Raw genomic sequence first — 15,397 nt, 5'->3', positions numbered from 1 at the left:
TGCGTTATAGAGATCAAGTGAGTTAATGCAAGTAAACAGTGTAGTGTCTGGCACTCAGTAATTATGCAATGTAACAGAAGTTGCCACAAGTTAGGAATCTCCCACCTTCCCATATCCCAAACCAGCATCTGGTGATCACTTATCTCTGCAAGAGGGTAAGAGGCCATGGGCAGTGCAAAGTGAGAAGTCAACTGCACTGGCAGTAGAGGCATAGTGTTAGCACTCTCTACCCAAGTACCAACCCTCCCCTACTTTTATGGGTAAAAAGGCAGAAACTATTTACCAGTAAGAAAGACTAGCTCAGGAATGCCTGGTAGTGAGAAGCAGGCTCTGTGCCTCTTAATTACCCACACTTACCCAGAATAGAGACAAGGCTGTCCACCCCGTCCTTCTTTTTTGAATTCAAAACCTTCAAGGAGCTCTCAATACCAGCCACTCAATCAACATAGGTTCCAGACACGCATGTTTTTTAAATTATGTTTATTTAGCATATGTACACATAAAAGAGAAATTGCCCTCTGAACCCACCCAGCAGAAAACATGCACAAACCCAAGGTATATGTGGAGGGGAGGGGCCCCGGCCCCAAGTTAGCAGCTGGGACGATGCAATCCTGTGAGTCGCAAGCCCCAGTCAGGAGAGAGCTGGACTGAAGTGTCCAGCAGGCTGGAGTCCCCTGCCGCGGGCCCTAAAATAAGCGTGCGCCATAGCCAAAGGTCTGTTTAATGCCCTCAAAGTAGTACCGCTGCCAGCCCTGTCGCGTCCGCTCTTCCTCAGGAGCAGGGATGCCTCGACCTTCCATGCACAGCTCAGTCTCTCCGTTCTTGTCGATGAAGGTCAAGGTGATGGTGGCAAAGTGCCCTGGGAAAGGCAAGAAGGGACAGAGGTTTCATATCCAGGGTTTCCATCTGAGTTTAAGACTGGGGCAACCTGGCTGGGTGTGGTGGCTCACACCTGTAATCCCAGCACTTTGGGAGGCTGAGGTGGGCGGATCACCAGAGGTCAGGAGTTCCAGACCAGCCTGGCTGACATGGTGAAACTCCATCTCTACTAAAATTACCTGGGCATGGTGGCATGCACCTGTAATCCCAGCACTTCGGGAGGCTGAGGCAGGAGGATCACTTGAGCCCAGGAGTTTGAGACTAGCCTGGACAACGTAGTAGGACCCCATCTCTACAAAAAAAGTAAAAAAGTAACAAAAAAAAGCTGGCATGGTGGCACACGTAGTCTCAGCTACTTGGGAAGCTGAAGTGGGAGGATCGTTTGGGTCTGGGAGGTTAAGGCTGCAGTTTGCTGTGATTATGCCACTGCACTCTAGCCTGGGTGACAGTGAGACCCTGTTTCCAAAAAAAAAAAAAAAAAAAAAAAAAATACAGCAAAGAGAAAAAGTTCTGGGGGTAATGGCAATAAATATGTTTACTTACCCTCTGGCCAAGATTTAAACCTCCACTTCATCACAATATGTTTTTCAGGGACCTAAAATAATCAAACAGCTCAGTCTATATTATATACTACAATGTACCCAATCCTAGCTAGGATCAGTCATCTGCCCTTCATACGGAGTCTACCATCTGTGCAATTATATTACTTGCAAGAGAGTTCAAATCACAGCCTTTTTTTGAAAAACAAAATGTTTTATTAACAAAGAGATTAAAGCCTTAAATTTTACCTATAGAGTTGAGAAAAAGAGAAATGTCACTCATCTGACCAGAGGCAACAACCTGAGTCTAGGGCCGGCAGGTACTCACCAGATCAGTAAATTCCCCAGAGACGTTGCCATCTACCATGTGGAACTTTCCACCTCTGTCTGCTTCTAATGTTGCAGGAGCATGGGTAAAGGCCTGCACTAGCTGCAGGGGGAAAAAAAAAAAAGAGGCAGAAGATACGTGGCTTTCAGTGGGACCCAAGGACAAATGCCAGCTGAAGGCTGCATGCCTCAACTCTCATTTCTATCAGTCTGCCCCACAGGCGGGTCCAGGGTGTCCTTCTATTCTGTTCTAATACCAGCCAGGACTTGACTTCGGGAATTCTTTCTGATCTGATGATGCCATTACTTTGGACCCATTTACTTTTATTTATTTGAAATTGTATATGGTTCAGAAAGATATAAGAATGAGCTTATGAAAGAAAATTCTCAAGTAAATGTCTGAGACTTCTATTATCATTTCTGAGAACGTGTCCCAAAATAGATCTATTCCATCTTTTATTTATTTATTTATTTATTTATTGAGATGGAGTCTCGCTTTGTTGCCCAGGCTGGAGTGCAGTGGCGTAATCTCGGCTCACTGCAACCTCCGCCCATCCAGGTTTTCAGCAATTCTCTGCTTCAGCCTCTGGAGTAGCTGGGATTACAGGCGCATGCCACCATGCCTGGCTAACTTTTTGTATTTTTAGTAGAGATGGGGTTTCACCATCTTGGCCAGGCTGGTCTTGAACTCCTGACCTCGTGATCCACCCGCCTTGGCCTCCCAAAGTGCTGGGATTACAGGCGTAAGCCACCGCGCCCAGCCCTTTTTTTTTTTTTTTTGAGATGGGTCTCACTCTTGCCCAGGCCGAAGTGCAGTGGCATGATCATGGCTCACCGCAGCCCCGACCTCCTAAGCTTAGGTGATCCTCCCACCTCAGCCTCCTGAGGAGCTGGGACTACAGGCGCATACCACCATACCTGGCTAATTTTTGTATTTTTTGTAGAGACAGGGCTTCACCATGTTGGCCAGGCTGGTCTCAAACTCCTGGGCTCAAGTAATTCACCCGCCTCAGCCCCCCAAAGTGCTGGGATTAGAGATGTGAGCCACTGTGCCTGGCCTACTCCATATATATCAAATCAGTATCATTTTGCTGTGTTCGATTACCCAACAGTGCCACTTTTACTTTTAAAAAGACTTTACTATTTTTTAAAGTAGGTAATACAAATACATGGTACAATATTAAACAGAAGGTTAAAAATATCAGGAATCCTCCCATACAAAAGTAGTTTAAAATTCTGAAAACTTGAGCTAGTTTGGAAGCAGAGATTCAACTGAAGTCTGTGTTGAAGTGCTAAATTCAATTCAAATGAAGACTACAGCTATGCTGCTAAGTCCTTCAAGGCAGCAGGCACAAAGAAGAATAGAACCAAGTTAGCCATCGAATGCAGTCTTCCGCATAGCCAGGTCATCACGCATCTCTGGAGTCAACTAAGATAACTTTCTGAAGTACAGTATAATTTTGTTTATACATGTCTTTTTAAATTTCTAGAACACCCAGTCCATTTAATTGCTTCTCCAGTTGTTGGTTTTCTAACGGGGACAGAACTTATCACGAGAGTATTTTGGGTGCAGGCACATAGACATACACCCACATACTACATGGTACCTCTTAATTTATGGCTGTATTTACATTTTTGTTTAAAAAATAAGATCTTGAATTTTGTCCCAGAGTATGTAGGAACTTCCACGTATCCTAACCGCCTTTACTATCAGATAATACAGCTGAATACAGTCATGTTTCTCAGCTCCACACTATAGCAGCAGAATGGCACAAGTCAGCTGTGCAACACAAAGAAGCCAGGGATAATTCTGTGCTATAGAGTAACTAAGAATGGCCATTCACTTTTCTAGTAAGAGTCACTCAGTGGTTTCTACTTATATGACCCAAAACTAGAACAGGCATGGTAGTGTGCACCTGTAGTCCCAGCTACTCAGGAGGCTGAGGAAGGAGGATCGCTTGAGCCCAGAAGTTCAAGGCTAGTCTGGGCAACATAGCAAGACCAGGTCTTTTGTTTTTAAAATAAATAAATATGGCCGAGCACACTGGTTTGCACCTGTAATCCCAGCACTTTGGGAGGCTGAAGCAGGCAGATCACTTGAGGTCAGGAGTTTCAGACCAGCTCATCTCTACTAAAAAATATGCTGAAACCCCATCTCTACTAAAAAATATAAAAATTAGCTAGGCGTGATGGCGTGTGCCTGTAGTACCAGCTGTTCAGGACGCTGATGCAGGAGAATCGCTTGAACCTGGGAGGCAGAGGTTGCAGTGAGCCGAGGTCGTGCCACTGCACTCCAGCCTGGGCAGGTGACAGACAGAGACTCCGTCTCAAAAAAAAGAGAATAGAGGGAGGGAAAAATTCACTTTGATGAAGGCCTCATGGCTCCAGTTGTGAGTACCTGTTCTGTACACTGCTGAGAGGATATGCCCCCAACTCAAGTCACCTAGAAGGGCAGATGGCATGAGGCCTGAAGGACAAGACTGACTTACCTCCTGGGTGGTAAACACTCTATAGAGCTCCTCTGGTGACGTCAGGAAGGTTTCCTTAAGAGTGATCTTACAAGTGGGGATTTTGACTCCAACAGGTTTGGCCTGGGTTTTTGAAGGAGCAGGCTTAGCCTGTGAAGTTGGCAGTGAAAACGATCAATACAGAGTAATGATACAACCTCAATCAACGTGGCTTCAGAGACAGTTGTACCATTCATTATCATAAAAATGTTCACCTCCAAGGGTAATTATTCCAAGGGGTTTGAAGGGAATTTGAGTGTGTAGGTGTTTCAGTCATGAGGGTAATGTTTCTGGAAACCTCCTCAATTCCCAGTAAAAATAACCACTCTACAAGGAAGACCCTGATAGTCAAATAACAAATCAAATCATTGAGATATTTTTGAAGAGCTCAGTGTAATTCTCAAATAATTTCTATGTTTAAATAGCTGGAAGCAGTTTTCTCCCCACTTCCAGAGTATCCACTTCACTATGCTGACAAAAGAGCAACAGGGCTCTAAACCAAGTGCTGAGCTTGAACCAGAAAGTTCCATCTCTAGATAAAGTACTTGCTCACCCTGTAAATTGGGGAGATTGGGTGAAGACAGGGATGTAACTCCATTTCTTGATGGGACCTCTAATATCAAAGTATGAAATATTAACACACCAATTAGACTGAAGACTTATATAGGTGAAGACCATCCTTTGTTCATAATCTCCTAACTGGTGCTAAATGCAATCAAGAGTCAGAATTTTAACTGTCTGATAGCTCCTGCTTGCTCTAGGGGTCTGCGATAAATGAATTAAAACCAGGTTAAAGATGGGTGAATGAATGCATATTGCAGGCACTCTGAAAAAGCACCATGAGCAGATCACAAGCTGGTCTGGCTTAGAGGTTAGGGACACAGACAGCTGATATGTGGAATTAAGAAGGCGGTCTCTCAAGTTCCTTTGCAGACAGTCTCCCACCCTGGGGGAAAACCATTTACCTTGCGCTCCTCGGTTTTCAGTGCTGGCTGCCCCACTGGGTCTACTGACTCTCCATTCATTGTAGGTAAGATCATGCCCTGGGTGAACTCTGAAAAGATAAAATTCCAGCTCATGGAAGTTACTTCTTAGTAGCTGAGATTTGGAGTTTCATTACAGCTTGACAAACACAGCCATCCTACCACAGAATGAGGTTATGACCAGAAAAGGAAGAGGCTATTTTTATATCTTTACTTTTGGTCTATGCCAGACTGGTATCTGGGTATATGCTATAGAATACAGTACGTTCACTGGGATTATCTTTTTTTTTTTTTTTTTTTTTTTTGAGACGGAGTCTCACTCTGTCGCCAGGCTGGAGTGCAGCCTGCACTCCAACTCCCTGCAACCTCTGACTCCCTGGTTCAAGCTATTCTCCTGCCTCAGCCTCCTGAGTAGCTGGGATTATAGGCACGCACCACCATGCCCAGCTAATTTTTGTATTTTTAGTAGAGACGGGGTTTCGCCATGTTGGCCAGGATGGTCTCGATCTCCTGACCTTGTAACCCACTGGCCTCGGCCTCCCAAAGTGCTGGGATTACAGGCGTGAGCCACTGCGCCCGGCCACTGGGATTATTTTTAAAAGCTTATCCTCCTGACTCAACTGGAAACATTATAACATATTAAGTGCATGTGAGGTCTACTATGGAAGGATGGCGTGAACGCCGTGGCACTTTGATGACTTCAAGAGTGGGTAATCTACCCAGCACCTATGGATGCATGGTTAGTGCCTTTCCTCCACTCTGCCTTACTTCTGTAGAAAAGCCACAACTAGTTATGGCACTGGAGTACTGGTCCTCCCCAAAAAGGTGTCTATCACCTTCCATCACCTTCTTTGATGGTTATTATACATATTCCAACACCAAGATCAGAACACACTGGCAGATATGGAATCCCAGGGGAAAGCTGAGCTGACTTCTATTCTAACCATCTAAATATCCCTGGAGAATGCATATCAAAGATAGTCCAGACTGTATTCAAGTAATGAGTAAAGAGATGCCAAGTCTTTAGATTAGCGCTGTCCATTAGAAATATAATGTGAGCCTCAAATACAGTTTTGTTTTTTTTTTTTTTGAGATGGAGTCTCCCTCTGTCACCCAGGCTGGAGTGCAATGGCACATTCTTGGCTCACCGCAACCTCCACCTCCCGGGTTCAAGTGATTCTCCTGCCTCAGCCTCTTGAGTAGCTGGGATTACAGGCATGTGCCACCACGCCCAGCTAATTTTGTATTTTTAGTAGAGACGGGGTTTCTCCATTGGTCAGGCTGGTCTCGAACTCCCGACCTCAGGTGATCTGCCCACCTCGGCTTCCCAAAGTGCTGGGATTATAGGCATGAGCCACTGCGCCCAGCCCATAGTGTAATTTATACTCACAGCACATCTCTTGTGTTTTTTGGTCATCCAGGCTGGAGCGCAGTGGCATGATCTCAGCTCAATGCAACCTCCCTGCCTCCTGGGCTCAAGCCACTCTCCCACCTCAGCCTCCCGAGTAGCTGGGATTACAGGCACAGGCCACTGCATCCAGCTAATTTTTGTATTTTTTGTAGAGACAGGGTTTCGCCACGTTGCCCAGGCTGGTCTCAAATTCCTGAGCTCAGGCAATCAGCCCACCTCAGCCTCCAACAGTGCTGGGATTACAAGTGTGAGCCACCGCGCCGGGCCCTCACAGCACATCTCAGTTTGGTCTAGCCACATCTAAAATGTTCAACCATCAATATTAGACAACACAGCTCCAGATCTTTCCCTTACTCCGAGCTTATGGACTGACTTTAAGATGAAATAAGCCCCCTCCCCCCAAATCTTTACCCATTTGCCAAAGAAAGGACTGTCCAGGCCCTTAACCAGAGTCTAACAGGTGGAAACTACCTCCTTAAGGCATACAGAACTACTCAAGGGATACCTGTTTTGAGGGTGCTGATGTAAATTCCCATTGCTTCTCTTAGAAGTTTCACCCCTTCTTCCTTCATTAAGGCCACGAGATTTGTGTCAGGCTCATCTTTGGCAAGGCTCACACTAATCTGGGTGAAAGATGAGAAGTAGGTGGTAAATAACTTGAGGGGCACCCTCATTATGGAATGTGGGGGCTGAGCAATCAGGTAACTGCTGACATTTCCAAAGGAAATGCATGAGTACTGTGGTATTCGTACAATCCCCATTAGTGTTCCTTCGAGTCCTCTCTGTCAAGTGGCTAATGTTAGTTAGAACCCATGTCACTAGCTAAAGTGAAGAAATTAAAGAAGTGCAAATTGCTCTCGAAGTTTCCAATGGCACCATATGCCTAGAAATTATCTGCAGACTAGGATTCTGAATGCTTGGACCACGCCTGGGCTATGAATCCTGAATGACAGGTCACTTTTCTCATCTGAGAATAAGAGGATATAGAGGAGTCGGATTAGGAGTTATGAAGCACAAACCTCCACTTCATCCACGCTGTTTTCATCAGACAAATTGGGGATCTCCACATGTCCTTTGTACTGTACTCCTGACTTAGAAGTACCTGTCAAAACCAATGCAATGTCATTAGTCCACTCCTAGGCAGGAAAGGCCTCTGCTCCAGGGTCCTAACTGCTACCTCACTTCTGCTGCTTTTGGATGGCTGAACTGATCCTCTTTATTCTGAGAATGCCACATGCCAGATGCAGTCAACACCCGCACCCCCAAAAGAAATGTCTTTCCTCACCAGGTTACTGGAAACCAACTATGTTATTACAGTGTGGGACAAAGAGCTACAGATTTGGTACCAGCATGAGTTATACCATGAGAACTTGGGTCAAAAGCCAGTAGTTCTGCTAGAATACTTGTTTTGAAAGTATCAACTTATTTCAGTGCAACTGAAATATTAGGGAACAATTTGATTATAATGAGAAGTTCACATTTGCTTATCTGTGACTCCATCCATGAGAAACACTAGGTGAATACGGAAAGCCTCACCCAGCTACATAGGATACATAAAACACACACATCTCAAACACCTATCTGCCAATGACCTCAGTTTACAGCGTGTGTTGTGAGCCATACCCATCCTCAACTAGTGTAATGTTCCGATTGTGGATGACTCTCCTTCTACCATTCCATAGTAGTCCTCAAGCTGCAACCCTCCTGATGCCCACTTTTTTCTTCCCCCCAAGACAGAGTCTTGTTCTGTCGCTCAGGCTGGAGTGCAGTGGCACGATCTTGGCTCACTGCAACCTCCACCTCCCAGGTTCAAGCAATTCTTCTGCCTCAGCCTCCCAAGTAGCTGGGATTACAGGTGAGTGCCACCACGCCCGGCTAATTTTTGTATTTTTCAGTAGAGACGGGGTTTCACCATGTTGGCCAGGTGTGTCTCCAATTCCTGACCTTGTGATCCACCTGCCTCAGTCTCCCAAAGGGCTGAGATTACAGGCGTGAGCCACCGCGCCTGGCTTTGATGCCCACTTTCACAAATAAACTTCAGGTCTTTTTCATGGTAAAGCACCATATTTATTGTAGTATTTACCTTTTTTTTTTTTTTGAGATGCAGTCGCACTCTGTTGCCCAGGCTGGAGTGCAATGGTGCGATCTCAGCTCACTGCAACCTCCGCCTCCTGGGTTCAAGCGATTTTCCTGCCTCAGCCTCCCGAGTAGCTGGGACTACAGGCACATGCCACCATGCCTAGCTAATTTTTGTATTTTTAGTAGAGACGGGGTTTCACTGTGTCAGCCAGGATGGTCTTGATCTCCTGACCTCGTGATCCGCCCACCTTGGCCTCCCAAAGTGCTGGGATTACAGGGGTGAGCCACCACGCCCGGCCTATATTTATCTATTTCTTACCATTTAATGTGCACAAAACTATGCTACCAATTTTTAGTCCCTATATTTAAAAAAAAAAGTGTCGGCCAGACACAGTTCGAGACCAGCCTGGCCAACATGGTGAAACCTGTCTCTAATAAAAATACAAAATTAGCCGGGCGTGGTGGTGGGCACCTGTAATCCTACTTGGGAGGCTGAGGCAGGAGAACTGGTTGAACCCGGGAAGTGGAGGTTGCAGTGAGCCAAGATCGCGCCACTGCACTCCAGCCTGGGTGACGAGCAAAACTCCGTCTTAAAAAAAAAAAAAAAAAAGAAGTCTGAACAAGATTTCTTCCATACTACTATGCTTCAAGTGTACTTTAAAAACAAATTAACAAAAATCATGGACAGATAGATCTACTTTCACCCTTCTTTATGATATAACTTCACTTCAGAAATGTTTATCAAAGCACAAATTTCATGCTTTGCCCCATATACAGACAGTAGCTATCTCATACTCCTTTAGCTTTAGTGCCTTTTTACATTCAGGCTCCCGACAGTCAGGACTGTCCAAAACAGTAATACGCATGACCTCAATTTTTTCCTAATGTCATACAGAAGGGACATAAAACTAGAAGATAGAGAAAACAGCCCCAAATTACTGTCACACACAAGCTTCATTAGCGCAGTGGTTTAATCTGTTAAGATTCACACTGAAGAGAGTGAAAAAAATATCAAGACCAAAAAAACCCCCTCCTTCCTCCTTTTAAATCACTCACAAGATACATGTAGCTAGTCGGAAGAAATATCACCGTAGGTGTCCCAACAAAGACCAAGGCCCAAAGATGCAGCGGCCCGGCCACTTCATGGATGGGACTTATGAGACCCAGACACAGGAAATCCATTTAGCATCCCACAATGGCAAAGAAATTCCAGGACTCAATACTGCTTTACATAGGACTCCAAAGCAGCAACATCTGCCTTCTCCCTTCAAGGTTTGTAACTCCTCAAAACTGTTCTCTCCAGCTACTTAACAGGTTAAACAAAACACAGTTAATCTCTCTGACAGCCCAGCTTAGACTTACCTGTCCAGTTTAGTTTGACGCTCCATTCATAAAAGAAGATAAGTTTCCCTTTGCGATTGTTAATGGATGCCTCTCCATCAAGCTTACTCACTTCCGTCACCTCACACTTGCCTTCTTCATTTTGAACCCGCACTGCCAGGAACAGTGTTTTCAGCTTATCCGTGGACCAATTTGAAGCATCTCTCTCCGTCCTGCAAAGCAGAAACAAAGCTATGAACCAGCAGTCAAACGGAGGATATGCTGCTCTATGCAAGAGAATACGAGGTTAAAGGAGGCCTGATAAATAGTTTGAAAAGAACACAAAAACTCCCAGTCCCACTCCAGTATGTCCACAAACATGTCACTCTTTTTTAGGAAGACAAGGGGTTGCACACTGTCAACAAAGACAGCTGCTGTAGAAAATGGTATAAACTCAATAGAAAATTATGCTCTCCTTTCACGGCATGATGGTGCGGGGGAATACTCGATACTTTAACATGGCGCCCCCATTTGACCAAGTGGAAAACTGCACATATTGCTGAGATCAGGAACACAGACTGGACTATGAAGAATAGTACTTGGCTAAAAGGCCCAGAAAGGATTAAACCAATAACCCTGACCTCATTGGCACAGTGTTCTGACCTATCAGATTCGCACTTGTATTGTAAACTTCCTACACATTCGCTGCCCCCTAGATGGCCACAAAAACGTTAAGTCCAGGGCTTCAAAACAAACAACAAAAATTAGGTCAAGTTAACAAGAGAGAATACAAAGTGAGATATGGAAAAGAAACATCACTATCTGCCTTCCTACTTATCAACTATTAGAGAAAACAACAGCAAAAAAAGCTGCAACAAAGTAACGGTACAATACAAACATTACGAACAAAGTTCAGTGGAATTCAAAAATAAGGAAACATTTATTTGGGAAGATTTCATGAAGCAGGGCAGTTATTTTAAGAACGGTCAGGTTATAAAACCACGGCTGCTCGGCAACCTGGAGTTCCAACACACCCGACCTGATAGTTCCGGGTGAGAGGCCGCAGCTATCTGAGCTCTGAGCACCTGCACAACACGTTCTCAATCTCCCGCGGGACCGCTGCAGCGGTCCTCTATGAATGACTTTTAATTTTACTGCAGGCCGCAAAATAGGAATTACAGACCCCTGGCCTTAGGCCTTTCACAGCTATCTCCCAACACAATCAAAGGAGGTTCCAGTCTCAGTGACTCCTCTGGCCACGTGTAGTAAGCACCTCCCTGCTCGGGCTGGATGCAGCAGCCAGGGCGTTATCTCCTAGTCTCTCTGACAACCCTCCTCTGGGGCGCAGCCCTCCACGTCCATCTCCCTCCCCTCAAGCACTGAGAAGGTGACCGCGGAGTGGAGAGGCCTGGGGCTACGGACCCCTGCCACAGGAAGGACCCACCCCCATCTCCGGACAGGGCTACCTCAGCCCCAGCTCTGTCCGTGCCGAGGTTCCAGGAACCCTGAAACCCTGGCCCGGCCGCAGGTCTCCCAAGGCCGGCCTGCTTTGCTGGCCCTCACCAGTGCCAGTTGTTGACGTTGGTGGCGTCCGCCCGCTCCTCCACGATCCAGCGTGGGTCTCCCTCACCCCACTTGGCCATCGGCTCTCCTATCGCGGCGCCACCAGCTCCGGAGCAGCCGCAGCCACAGCCTCAGGACCGCTTAGTGCTAGCCGCCCGGCAGCGCCTGGAAACTACTAGAAGCGGCCGCAAGCACCTCCTGGCTTGCTTTTCCCTCCACCCCCTCCCCTCCTTAACTTCCGGCTCCTCCCCACTCCCACCGGTTACTTCCGTCCCAACTCGCCGCACCGTGGGTTCCGCCTGAGTTAGAGATCCTTCAGACTCCCTCGGGTTCTCCCCAAAAAGCGTCCCGAAACCCAACTGCTCATAAAACCATTCCTCAGCCACAGGAAAATAAAGAACACGTCTCATTGCTTCCCTGGACCCTAAATCGCCCTTGCTGAGCCTCATGGGAATTGTAGTCTTGTTACGTGACCCGCTTGATAACCGCGGAAGGTCGCGCGGAAAGGAGAGGAAATGACCTAGCGCAGTGCTGGGGTTTCTGGGGGCTGTAGTCAAGAAGCCTTGTGGTTCGTCGTGACAGCGCCTGACAGCAGAGGCAGAAGAAACTACAACTTCCAGCATGCCCTGCGGTCTCGTTATTCGTGTTTTTTCTCCGCCCTACGATTATTCCCTTCCGCCCCCTTCTCTAAGCTGCACAGCCTGAATAGAAGGGCTGGTCCAGCGGCGGCGGAGGCTGGCGCTGTCGTGAGAGGGAGGGCTCTGTGCGGAAGAGGTGAGGGTGTCCCAAGCCCCTTGAGTCGCGTATCTGGCTGAGTCCAGCCTCTCCATATCTTGATCTTTTCCCCTCTTCTAGGAGGCATCCCTACACCCTACGACCACAGGCCTGATTCTCTTCTTTCAGTCAGGGCGACCCTTGGGCGCTGGAGTACGCTTGGGATTGGGGCTGCGAGTGAGCACCAGCGATTGGTTCGGAAGCGGACATTTGGTTCAGAACGAGCATTTAACTCTGCCAGAGATCTGCTGGGCTTTGACAACTGCGGTAGATCCATGGCTTCCTGGACGTTCACCCGTAGAGTCATCCTAGCTTAACTCATGTTCGCTGGTCTCAGTTCACAAGCCTCACCTGTATCTTCCTGGCTCGGAAGATAATTGAAACCAAGTCTGACTTCTCAGTAGCTGGTTTTTGGAGTTTTCTGAGGCAGGGAGCATGTTGTGGTTTTCTTGCTGATTCTTCTGTTTTCCTTTGTAAAGTTCCTGTTCTCCCCTGAGGTCTCTCACCCTACCTTGTGGGCTGTCAGTAAACAGGAGACGATAAAGACAAACCTCTGAAGTATTTTAAATCGTGTTGAAGCACCTGTCACTCTTAAGATTGTACCTGATTACTTTAGAACTCCAGAGCCACTAGATCATTATCTATACTTGCCAAGTAAACCTAGCTTCTCATTTGGCGTTATAAATACAAATTGATGGCGGTTGTCTACTTCCATTGCATGGTTAAAAAGATTCCAGAAATCCTCTGGCAGATTATTGTGTTTGTTAGACACATTCTATGTCTATCTGTAGATGACTACTATAGTGAAGGAATGATCTCTAGTTTTCCGGAAAGTGAAAAATAGGTAGAAGGACCATGCAAGACACTAGAAATGGTCTAGGAGCCAGAAAGCCTGGATCGTAATTTGAAATAGGAGCACTTAACAAGGTGGCTTTGATACTGAACTCTTTTGTGCCTCACTTTCCCCATGAGTAGCATGGAAATGGAATCTCCCAGGCCTACCTTACAAGATTGTTCTGAGGAGCAAATGAATGACAGAGTGATTTATGAAATGACATGTGTGCCAGAGACATTTATATGTTCTATACACATCTTCAGCATTTGTAGCCACTCAGAATTTTTGTATTTTTTTTAATCTTTAGTATTGCTAAAAAATATTTTCTTTTTTAGCTTTTCCCAAGGTAGCAGGATGATGTATTAATAATAAAAGTTACTATTGAGTGTTAATTTTGGGTCAGGCAGTAAGCACTTTACATGTATTAACTGGTTTACTCCTCATAACCATTTCTAAGGTAGGTCATCTGTTACGCCCATTTTACAGATGGGGAAACCAAGACAGAAAAATGTCAGTATGATATTCCATATTAAAAGGAAATAACATTTAGTATTTACTTTCTGCTAGACACTTTTATAGATGTTCCCTGCAACCCTGTGAGATAGGATATAATTTTCTCCAAGGCTTAGAAGTAAAGTCATTTATCCAGTTTGCTCAGAATTAAGAGAAACCAGGATTTGAACTCAAGGTTGCCTGACTACAGTGTCTGTGTGGGATGATTTTATGGTGTCTGCCAGCATTTTTGGTTTATCTCCCTAAAATTAAATACAGAAAAGGATTTTTAAACAACACTGTTCCAGTAGAAATCAATTAGTGATGTCTGCCATGGGAAGGGACCAGATAGTAGAAAATTCCCACAATACCCTTGCTATCCCTATATCCCCTGAGTTGAAAACAGAGTCAGGAAGTAACAGTAGAGTATCTTTAAGTGCCATCAAAAGTCTCAACAGGACTACCGTGACAAGGCTTTTCTCAAGCTTTTATTGATGAAGGTGCTATTAAAAGGAAAAGCAAATGGTTCTTTTAGAACTTGATGCTGTTTAGCCTTTACAGTTATTTTTGGTGCTGTGGGAGTTTTATACCCAGTCCTTGGCTTAAATCATAGTTTTCATTCTAATCCAGTTGGCGTTGATAATTTAGTTTGTAATTCTGTTTCCTTATTTGGAGATAGGGAGGCTCTCACTGTGTCTCCCAGGCTGGAGTGCAGTGGTGTAATCTCAGCTCATGGCAGCCTCGACCTCCCAAGCTCAGGTGATCCTCCCACTTTAGCCTCCCAAGTAGCTGGGACTACATCACCATGTCCAGCTAGTTTTTTGTTTTGTTTTTTAAATTTTTTTGTAGAGACAGTTTTACTGTGTTGCCCAGGCTAGTCTTGAATTGGGCTCAGGCGATCCTCCCACCTCAGTCTCCCAAAGTGCTGAGATTACAGATATGAGCCACTGTGTCCTGCCTAGTTTGTAATTCTAGGGCAAAACTTGTTTTTGCAGGGCAAAATTGAATTTTATAGTAGTTATAACAGGGACTTGTGGTCTTTTGACTACTTCTTTATATACTTGCTTTTCTTGGCCATCCCCTCATTTCTCAAATTTTGGCTAACAGTTGTTAATAAAATAGTCATAATTTGAAGATTTAGGTGAGACAGTTCTGCTTCTTTTAATTGCTTTGCTTTCCGTTCTTTCAGGCATTTAAAAAGCATACATGAGGGTGGAATATTTGTCGGTTTCATTCACTGTAGTATTCCCAGAGCCTAGAACAGTGCCTCAGAGATCGTGCTCAATAAGTATTTGTTGAAAATGTGAATGCAATTTTTGTCTGTTTTGTGCATGTTCTGATTGCTCTTCCTTGTGTATTCAGCAAAGTTTTGTGATAGATTCTTATAGCATTTGCCTGCCTTGTACTGTTGCTTTTAATACATACCTATGCTGAATGCCCTAGCTCGTTGTAGGGTCTCCACGTCTGACACATTTTTTTTTTTGGGACGGAGTTTCGCTCTTGTTGCCCAGGCTGGAGCGCAATGGTGCTGTCTCGGCTCACCGCAACCTCTGCCTCCCGGGTTCAAGCAATTCTCCTGCCTCAGCCTCCTGAGTAGCTGGGATTACAGGCATGCGCCACCATGCCCGGCTAATTCTGTATTTTTAGTAGAGACAGGGTTTCTCCATGTTGGTCAGGCTGGTCTCGAA

The 15,397-nt window shown here is 45.6% G+C and overlaps 2 protein-coding genes across 6 annotated transcripts in view; one reads left to right on the top strand and one right to left on the bottom strand.

Moving 5' to 3' along the window:
* Window positions 1–464: 464 nt before the first annotated feature.
* On the bottom strand, window positions 465–12,114 carry AHSA1 (activator of HSP90 ATPase activity 1). Of its 2 annotated transcripts, XM_054449662.2 has the most exons (10): window positions 11,609–11,749; window positions 10,088–10,278; window positions 7,666–7,748; window positions 7,152–7,269; window positions 5,218–5,306; window positions 4,235–4,363; window positions 1,747–1,848; window positions 1,423–1,474; window positions 1,059–1,171; window positions 465–859 (listed from the first exon to the last, which is right to left on the bottom strand). In XM_054449662.2, the coding sequence occupies exons 1-10, from the start codon at window positions 11,686–11,688 to the stop codon at window positions 836–838; spliced, it is 981 nt and encodes a 326-aa protein (XP_054305637.1). In that variant the 5' UTR covers window positions 11,689–11,749; the 3' UTR covers window positions 465–835. The 2 variants fall into 2 exon arrangements, with proteins under 2 accessions (XP_054305637.1, XP_054305636.1); XM_054449661.2 differs by lacking the exon at window positions 1,059–1,171 and having other exon boundaries at window positions 11,609–12,114.
* VIPAS39 (VPS33B interacting protein, apical-basolateral polarity regulator, spe-39 homolog) overlaps window positions 12,030–15,397 on the top strand; it is a 31,188-nt gene continuing 27,820 nt past the window's right edge. For 2 of the 4 annotated variants that reach the window (XM_063651932.1, XM_054449652.2), the window contains exon 1: window positions 12,030–12,382. The gene's annotated coding sequence lies outside the window, so the exon portion shown is untranslated. Of the gene's footprint in view, window positions 12,383–12,463; window positions 12,650–14,920; window positions 15,013–15,397 lie in introns of those variants that run through there. The other 2 variants (XM_054449653.2, XM_054449654.2) reach the window with 2 other exon arrangements.

This window comes from Pongo pygmaeus, chromosome 15 (genome assembly GCF_028885625.2).
Source record: "Pongo pygmaeus isolate AG05252 chromosome 15, NHGRI_mPonPyg2-v2.0_pri, whole genome shotgun sequence".
Classification (NCBI taxonomy): Eukaryota; Metazoa; Chordata; class Mammalia; order Primates; family Hominidae; genus Pongo; species Pongo pygmaeus.
This window is presented reverse-complemented; position numbering and strand designations above follow the sequence as displayed.

Excerpts from the sequence above, each read along its gene's own strand:
- AHSA1 (XM_054449661.2), bottom strand. The coding sequence starts at position 11,688 with ATGGCCAAGTGGGGTGAGGGAGACCCACGCTGGATCGTGGAGGAGCGG. Across the intron at positions 5,307-7,151 it reads CATCAGCACCCTCAAAACAG|AGTTCACCCAGGGCATGATC; the intron begins GTATCCCTTGAG and ends TTATCTTTTCAG. Across the intron at positions 1,849-4,234 it reads GAGTGTTTACCACCCAGGAG|CTAGTGCAGGCCTTTACCCA; the intron begins GTAAGTCAGTCT and ends TTCCCCCTGCAG.